Raw genomic sequence first — 9326 nt, forward strand, 5'->3', positions numbered from 1 at the left:
CCGAATATATCACGGCATGACAAAGACTAACTCAAAACTTAGACGAGTTGCCTGCACTTACATGAATAACAAATGCAAGCACGGTGAAATGGAAACGAGTAGATGAAAGCAGGTGAGAATCGGAAGAGCAACCTCACGAACACAGATGGACCATGAATCAGAAAGAACGTAGCGAAGTAATATTTTCTCATCACCTGATAAGATTTTATCATCACTCGCAACATTACTCATCATGTTCGTGGATTCATCAAACAGAAACCGCGAAACTTGCAAGCCTGCCGAGGGAAATCGTCGAAAACCCACGAAGAAGCTCGAGAGAAAGTTCTTGCTTTCTTGGGTTGAGCAAGCAAAACGGGACCAAGAAAATACCAATCTCGCAGGGTCAAGAATTCGATACAGAGCATAATATGCAGAAGTTAAACATGAGAAGACGGAAAACGAATTCGACAGGACGCGACGTTCGCAAGAAAAAATGGAGCTTCGACACAATTTGTCGAGAGAGAGGAAGAGACTGGAGTTTCCTGCGGCTGTGGAAGTGAGAGCATGGCTTTATAAAGAGAGGAAAAATTTTCAAATGAGGACCGAAGTAATTTCATTTTATCAAGTAAGGACCTGAATTGAGACTTGTGTTAAATAAAGAACTGAAATAAACCTTATCTCAAATAAAGGTACGAAGTAACTATCTCAGTTTCAAAAAAGGGTTTAACCTTACCGAAGTCGATGGCATTTTCGTCTTTTAATTTTTTTCTTTTTTTTCTTTCTTTTTGTTTTTTTTTCCATGAAAAATAAACTCAAAAAAAAATTAAAATAAAAAACAGGGGGAGGGCTAGCCCTCCCCTGCCTGTGGCCACCAGCCCACTGGGGTCGCCACCCCATCGCTAGTGGACGGCGGCCATGGCCGGCGGGGTCGTCGGCGCTTCAGTGAGAGCCGCCGACAGCCACAAGCAAGGAGGGCTACCAACCCTCCCCCGTTTTTTTTCTCTTTTTTTTTTTAAATTTAATTTAATTTAATATTAAAATTATTTTTTGACGGAAATACCTTTGATCGGTCGGAAAATTTGGCCAGAGGCCCTTATTTGAGAAAAAAAGAGAGCATTTCAGGCCTTTATTTGACACAAAATTCACTTTAGATCATTATTTAAGAAAATGATAGTACTTCGGATTCTTATTTGAAATTTTCCCTAAATTTTGTCATGGCCACTAAATATGACCTAAAAATTTAATTTTTAGTTAACTAGAGAGTAGAAAATCATGCCCCCTTTTGACCCCAATTGAATTGCTAAAACCCTAACGAATTGTTGACTGTTTAAGGGATCATCCCTCTCCGCTTCCTTCTCTCTCTTCTCCCTCTCGGGTTGCGACTCTGCCCAGTAAAGGTTCGTTCTTTCAATGGCGCCTTGAAATTCATCGGCGATTCTCGATTGTCTCGCCATTTTTGCACCGAAAGGTGAGAGCTTTCCTTCAGAAAATCCATATTTCCAATAACCCATTATGCTAAAGAGATGCGTCAGTGCTCACCATCGATTCTTTAGCTCAAGAAGAGCGATTACTACATGTTCCCTCCCATTTTTGCACTGAAAGGTGAGAGCTTTCCTTCAGCAAATCCATATTTTCAATAACCCATTATGCTAAAGAGATGCGTCAGTGCTCACCATCGATTCTTTAGCTCAAGAAGAGCGATTACTACATGTTCCCTCCCATTTTTGCACTGAAAGGTGAGAGCTTTCCTTCAGCAAATCCATATTTTCAATAACCCATCATGCTAAAGAGATGCGTCAGTGCTCACCATCGATTCTTTAGCTCAAGAAGAGTGATTACGACATGTGCCCTCCAATTGGAAGCTCCTGCTTGTGCAACTGCTGGCAATTCGGCTGATCATAAGTCCTTGACTCTGTCTTTGTTGGAGCAGCTCATTCGGCGGGGGCAGTTCTCGTCCGCGCAGAGTGTGGTTCGGCGGATAATAACTCATTCTCTGTCGGCTCTTGATGCGGTCTCGGCGGTTGATTACCTCGCTTCGCGAGGATTGGACCTCGACCTGAATAGCCACGGTGCGCTTTTGCAGAAACTCGTGCAGTGTGGTGAGTACCAATTGGCTGAGGCGTGGTATAATGAGAACGTTGTCGGCAGAGGCATTGATCCTGATTCTTGTATGATGGGTCCTATGATTATTTGTTTCTGTAAGTTGGGTAAACTCGATGAGGCAAAGAGGGAGTTTGATAGGTGTGTCGAGTTGGGTGCATTGCCTAATGCGCAAGCTTGTGATGCAATTTTTCGAGAACTTTGTGCACGAGGAATGGCTTTGGAAGCATTTGGTTTTTTTGTTGGATTGATTGGTGCAGGGGTTAGTATGAGGATTGGTTGTTATAATCAGTTGATAGACTCATTGTGTTTAAAGGGATACATGGATGAAGCAGTTAAAGTATTCTGCTTGCAGCAGGAGATCACAGAGCTTCCCCCGACACTCCATCAGTATAAATCATTGTTTTATGGTCTTTGTAAGGGAGGGCGGATTGTGGAGGCGGAGCAACTATCAATAGAGATGGAAGCACAAGGCTTTTTTGTCGATAAAGTAATGTATAACTGGCTAATTTTTGGGTACAGCAAGGATAGGAAAATGAAGATGGCAGCGAGGATTTTCTTTCGGATGCTGAAAATGGGTTGTGAGGTAGATGATTATACCTATAATACATTAATTTATGGGTTCATGAAGTGGGGTATATTTGATAAAGGCTGGGTAATATACAGACAAATTGGTGGACTTTGGAATACAGCCTACTGTGGTTACTTACCACATCATGGTAAACAACTATTGTAGAGAAGGGGAAGTGGACTGTGCATTGAAGCTGTTAAATGAGATGCTTGTCTGCGATATAACTCCTAGTGTGCACTCTTATACAACTTTGATTGCTTCACTTTACAAGAAAAACAAGTTGACTGAAGCAGATGAATTGTGCAAAAGGATGTTGGACAGTGGGATTCTCCCTGACCCTATTTTTTTTCTTGTTGTCATAAGGATGCACCCGAGAGGGTGTGAACTTCAGCTTGCTTATATGATGATGCAGGCTATTGGCCATTCTGTGTCCTTAGCTTCTACTACTTGGGATGGCAGCATGGATTTTGGGAAAAACATTGAGTATCTGCTTGAGGGAATCACAAAAAAGGACTTGCATCTGGCCGGTATTGCTTTTACTATTTGCATTAGTGCTTTATGTGAGAGAGGAGATATTGATGCTGCTATTCTCCTCGTGGATAAAGCAAATAGTGTTGGATGCCAACTGTTGCTTTTTACATACAATTCTCTGATCAAGTGTCTATGCCAAAAAGGGCTATTTGAGGAAGCTGAATCCCTCGTTCGTCTAATACAGGACAGGGGTATAGTTCCAGACTCGGAAACTTATTTAATAATGATAAATGGTTATTGCAAGCAAGGGAATTTGCAGTCAGCCTATCGTGTCATGGACCAAATTAGTGAGAGAGGACTGAAGCCCAATGTCGCCATGTATGACTGCATTATAGGTTTTCTAAGCAGTAAAAAGAGAATTTCTGAGGCAGAAGACCTTTTCAAGAGAATGCTTGAGGATGGTGTGGATCCTGATGAGACTATATACATGACGATGATAAATGCTTATGCCAAAAGTGGAAGACTAATTGAAGCTAGTGAATTGTTTGATAAAATGATTGAAAATTTTATCAAGCCAAGTTCATATTCCTATACTGCTCTTATAAATGGTTTGGTGAAGAGAAATATGACTGAGAGGGGGTGCATATACCTTGATAAGATGATTGGAGATGGTTACGAGCCAAATAATGTGCTCTATACCTCCCTTATTGGCCATTATTTAAGGGAAGGAGATTTTGAATTTGCCTTCATGCTAGTTGATTTGATGTACAGAAACCAAATCAAATGTGATCTTATCACCTATATTGTTGTGTTACGGGGTGCATGCACGCATATCAATGGCATAAAGAATAAATGGGGCGTCACAAGTAGAGCAAGAAAAATGCTATTTGATTTGCTGCAGAGTAGGAGTTTGGCAACAAATGATAGAAACCTTAAAGTTCCTGTAAATTTGCCGGAAGCAATGAAGCACTTTGTGTTGAAACTGTTCAAGAAAATTAAGGATAGTGAATTTATGCCGAATCTATTCCTATACAATGGCTTAATATCTGGTTTCTGCCGAGCAAACATGATTGAGGATGCCTATCACCATGTTGAGTTGATGCAAAGAGAGGGGTTACATCCCAATCAGGTGACCTATACAATTCTGATGGGGGGGCACATAAGTCGAGGTGAAATTGATAGTGCTGTTGGTTTATTCAACAAGATGAATGCTGATGGTTGTCTTCCCGATGGACTTGCATACAATCGGTTAGTTAGAGGCCTTTGTAGTTGTGGAAGGCTGTTGGATGCATTGTCACTTGTTTATGCAATGCATAAGAGGGGTTTTTTTCCGAGTAAGTTGTCTTATACATGTTTATTGAACAACCTTTGCTCAAGCAGATTGAATATTCACGCCTTCAAGATATTTGAAGAAATGCTTTCCCATAACTTCATTCCGAGCCTTCACTGCTCTAATTTGCTGCTTTCCAACTTATGTGTAAGTGGGAGGTGGCATGAAGCTCAAGTAGTCCACCATTTGATGCACAAAGAGGAAAATGTCTCTGGACAGCTCAATGAGAAGGTTTTTGGTTGACTCATGCTATATATAAGGAGATCTCCATTTGGCTATCTACAAGAAAACAAAATGGTTTTGTTACGGGAGAACTTACTAGAAGTTGGTATTACTCTATTCCCGGTCCTTCTTTATCAGTTGTCATTTCAACTGGCAATCTTAATCATTGGAAAATTTTTAAACTTATCGGTAAGGGCCATCTCACCTTCTTACCAGAGAGGAGGAATCTCTTCTTGCACTTCACTTGTGAAAGACATGGTTGTGCTGCTTTTGACTATTTGGTAAGTTGATCTTTTAACTTCCCTCTATCATGTTATTTTTACTATATGTATCATGAGTTGCTTTTTTAGTTAACCGTTAAACCGTGACATGCTATGACTAATTTTGCTGATATGCCACTGATTGATATTATTAAAAATGGTTGCCACTTGTGGCTCCACAACTTGTCGCTAAGGAAAAGTTCAACGTGCACAATCTACCATCATATTGCAGACTGCAAAGTTTGTTTTACCTGACTACTATCAGTGTGAGGCTACCGTACCATCTTCATCGACCACACAGATGCACCTTGGTGTATCTATCTCGTGAGGGTTACATAAATCATGATGGTTCAATCACTTAGCCGATGGGTTTACTCGCATAATTGACAGATTTGCCTAATTTAATCACTGTCTAGATTAGAAAAGTTCATGCATTTTTTTTCGTAAAACACATGCGTGTCCTGTGCGCATAATCCTTGGTGGAAATGCAAGGTCTAGAGTGCATCTGAAACCAAGTCCTACCCCAGCCTCCAGGATTGATTAGGTCTTGAAGGAAAGAATTTGACCTTCTACAAACTTAATCATATGTTGCATTCTGATGATCTTGTGTGTCAGTTGACAATTTGCAGCTCATAGTGAAAGTTTTCATTTAGCACACAAATGTATTTTTTCTATTGGATTTTGTTGGCAGAAGAATGATAAACTGATTTCTTTACCATTTTTCAGATCATTATGATCTGGCTCTATGCAATTTAAGGTGGATGTTGCTGTACAAGCATTTGGATTCTGGACAATAAGCACTTTGCACAATAACTCAGCAAATGGTATGGTAAATTCTATGAGCAAGTCTTTTTACTTTTAAGAAATATTGGATGGTACCTTTACTTCAGTTTTCATGTTAAGTTACTCATTATTTACTCCATGCTACTGCAGTTGTGGAGTTGTTTGAGCTTCTTTGACTGCTTGAGTTGGTAGTCATGCTGAGTTAACCGATGCATTGCCTTTTAGTGCGTTATGGAAAGTAAATGGAAGAGAAAAGTGTCCACGTGTGGCATCTGAGAATCAGTAAATCATCTGATGTATGAGTTCTGCCCATCTTACTATTGCAGAATGCTTTTTGCCGCATTGTCATTTAAAGAAAAGGTTAGCTTCCATTTTCATCATCTGTTTTTGGAAGGGGAAAATGTCAATGTCACTAATTCCTCCAATATTCTGAGGTTTAATTTTACTGCTGGAAATTTTTTTGCTTGGTTTAGCAGACTCTACAGCAGTATACGAGTACGTAAGATCATGGTGGTCATGCTGTGTCCGAATAGAGATGAACAAACGGTGAACACTTGAGCTTTGGCTCTCCTCATGCCTCATTCCCTAAGACACTCATGCACTTTAATTGTATGCATGCATGCACTCACACAAGCACTATTGCATACGCTCGCACTGTCAAATGCAGGTCCGCTGCCCGATTAAGGTCGTCAGAATATTCTCTCTGTTTGGACAGATCTTCTCATTTGCCAATGACTATCTTGTTGATTTACTTATATCTCCACTTGCCAATATGCATTTTGTTGCAGTGTTGATGTCATCAAGTTTCTTTTAAGAGCTAAAATTGAGCGAGTCATGTTTATATCTATCACTCTTGATAGCAGGTCATAGTAGTTAATCGGAAGTTTCCTCCTGGTCCAATGTACCTCTACTTACAACGTCATCGTAAACTTACTGAATCAGCTCGACAAGACCTCCTCATGGCATGGTGGGTTTCCATGGAACTGTGTTCCTATAGTTTGGACCCATTTCTTTGGTGAGAAAAAGAACAACTTTGGGTCAGTGATGGACTGGCCAGAATCGAATGCGGGATAATTCATGGCAAGATGGTATTTGTGGAGCAGTTTGTCTGATCCCTAACATTGAGGTGGACCTATCAATTTCAAGTGAAGGATTGGGTCACAGCTATTTACTTTCCACTTCTGAATCTGCAAGAGTATCAGGTAGTTTGGAATTGGTCTGGTAATCAAAGTTGGGATGGAAATTTGCTGAATTTAATCCACCTTGCACCGGCTTTAATCTTGCTTTATGTGCTTCTGGGCTACTGTTAGAGTGTTTCCGCAACGCTTAATAAATGTTTGGATCTGTCTATGTTGCCCCATGGCACTGTGTTGCCTGGTCCTTGGTACTCCTAAATTCTTCTGTTTTTGCCATTGTCCATTGAAACGTGCTCCTTTCATTGTAATGTACATAGAGTGTGATTATTATTATAAAAATTTTAAGGCACTTTATATTGGACTACGATAAAACAAACTGATTTATGACAGCCTATAAAAACAGGGGCACCACAGACACCGTAAGTTTTGATACTTAGCTTAGTAGAATTCTGACACAAGTCTGCCTTATGATTTTCAAAAGGCACGAGGATCTGCTTTGTCTTTGATGATTGTTGTGAGAATGGTTTGTTAATCTCATTAGGATTGTTGGCTGACAAGCTAAATACTTCTTCCATGCGTAAATCAAGATTGTGCACATTCATTCCACGGAGACGCACAAACATGTGTAGCACAGTTCAATAGGTATGATAATTTGTGGTTCTACGGATCTCATGACTGTTTCTCTTATTGGTGCCTCTAACCAGTGAGGTGATCTTGAAAATGATATTCTTATGAGTAGTATTCTCCTCTGTTACTCTGTCCAATGAATTATTCTCGAGTAGTATATATTATCTATTTGACTCCTTCAAACTGTTGGTGGCCATGTAATTTTTCATGTGAAAATATCTCACAGAAAGGAAAATCTTATGTTCCACTGGTACGGGTGGGTGTGTGCTCGCGTTTTAATTTCTAGTTTACCTCCTAGTGTCATGGTCTCTAATGTGGTGCATTGATAAAACGATTGCATGAAGACCGATGACTGATTAACTGTGGATGGAACATTAGTTTCAAAGTTTGTGGCTTTGCTAGTAGTCCTTTTCATACAAGTTAGCATTAGCTTAAAGTTCTCTGCTCTGTAATTGCAACAGCAATTTCCCCAACTTGCTGAAATTTTGGGTGAATCAATTGTACTGTTACGGTGTCAAGACTCCTGAAGAACTTGCAAGGCCAAATGCAAAGTTGAACAAGATCCCGGATGGGCACATTTCATTTGTAACCAAGCAGAGGTTCATATTTTCCTGAATTTTATGTCTTCCTCTGCATTAGGTATATAATGAATATGTTGCTTGTAAAGCTCTCTTGTTTGTGTGAGATATATTTCTTTTTTCATTGTGATAAAGTAGAGAAGACTATGACGAACTATGAAGTTTAAGATCTTTCAACATTGTAGATGGATATTTCATGTTTCTAGAGGAGTGCATGTCTTCTTTGGACCAGATCATTTTCTGACTCAAGTGCCCAGCATTAAAACAACTGCCAGTTTCTTCTGAATTAAGTGAGTGCAATCACCAAATTCAAGGGGTGGTGGAAATAATCCAGGGTTAGGTCTGTGTCAAGTTCCATTTTTGAGGTTTTTAATTTGATGAATGTATCCTGCGCAAAAACCCAGAAAACTATATGCTGATATAACCTGATGAGTGTCTATCTTTGGGAAGATTACACAGCATATCATTGACACGTGCCAGAGTCCACTTTCCACATCATTGCTATTCAGTTTTTCTGAAGACAGATTGCTAGAGCTGCTACAATGAAGTAACAAGTCCTAAATCTAAATTGTGTGTGCTATCGTTAATTTTCCTTTTTTGCAGGTAGGTTCCTGCAAAGAAAAGATCTATGGAGATGCAAGATATAGAGAACGGGATAGTGCAGGCATATGCTATTGAGAAATTTATCATTGGAGCAGCAGGGGACGAATGCTATTTTATGTACGGATTAATCGTGACTGGAGCTTATTAGTGTAGTATAGACCTGAAGGCATTTCTGTTGACGAATGCAAGACCTCTGAAGTCGATAGGCTCCTTTGAGCCCTCGTCTTGGATTAGTGACACTGCTCGGATATTTAGCATATGATGAATCGTAAGTATATGGCAAAAGAATTTTCTTTGGCCCCCCATATTACAATATTTTTGTGGAAGGTGTGCAGGGATTTTTTGTCATGAATGTATGATTAACTGAATAAATGGTTGTGCCTGGTTGTTGGTTCCTCCCACTTTTGTACTACAATTGCAGAGAGTATTCATGATAAAATTTTGGTCATTTTGGATAATGATTAGTTCTTTGGCCATGGTTAAGGACTAGTTCAGTTGTGCTGTTATCGTGCTTAGCTAGAATTGACACCTTCATGAGTCAGCTAGAAAGTTAGATCCGACAGTATTTTTTTCATCCTGAAAATGTTTATTCACTGATGTGCCTTTGGCAGTGCAGTGGGATGACGCAACTCAAATCCACAAAAGCAATTACTTGTCAATCAGCAC

At 39.9% G+C, this 9326-nt stretch overlaps 1 protein-coding gene across 1 annotated transcript; it reads left to right on the top strand.

Annotated features, from left to right (window-relative positions):
- The first annotated feature begins 1280 nt into the window (after positions 1-1280).
- Positions 1281-8264, top strand: LOC115691280 (pentatricopeptide repeat-containing protein At5g62370). The gene is given in 6 exon segments (XM_056317773.1): positions 1281-2749; positions 2751-4954; positions 5660-5762; positions 5867-6076; positions 6580-6918; positions 7941-8264. Coding segments are annotated over 2 exon segments (3006 nt in total). The 5' UTR covers positions 1281-1687; the 3' UTR covers positions 4695-4954; positions 5660-5762; positions 5867-6076; positions 6580-6918; positions 7941-8264.
- Positions 8265-9326: the final 1062 nt, after the last annotated feature.

The sequence above is a fragment of the Syzygium oleosum genome, unplaced genomic scaffold (assembly GCF_021117445.2).
Source record: "Syzygium oleosum isolate NSW1041296 unplaced genomic scaffold, Sole_v2.1 Sole_v2.14, whole genome shotgun sequence".
In the NCBI taxonomy this organism is placed as follows: Eukaryota; Viridiplantae; Streptophyta; class Magnoliopsida; order Myrtales; family Myrtaceae; genus Syzygium; species Syzygium oleosum.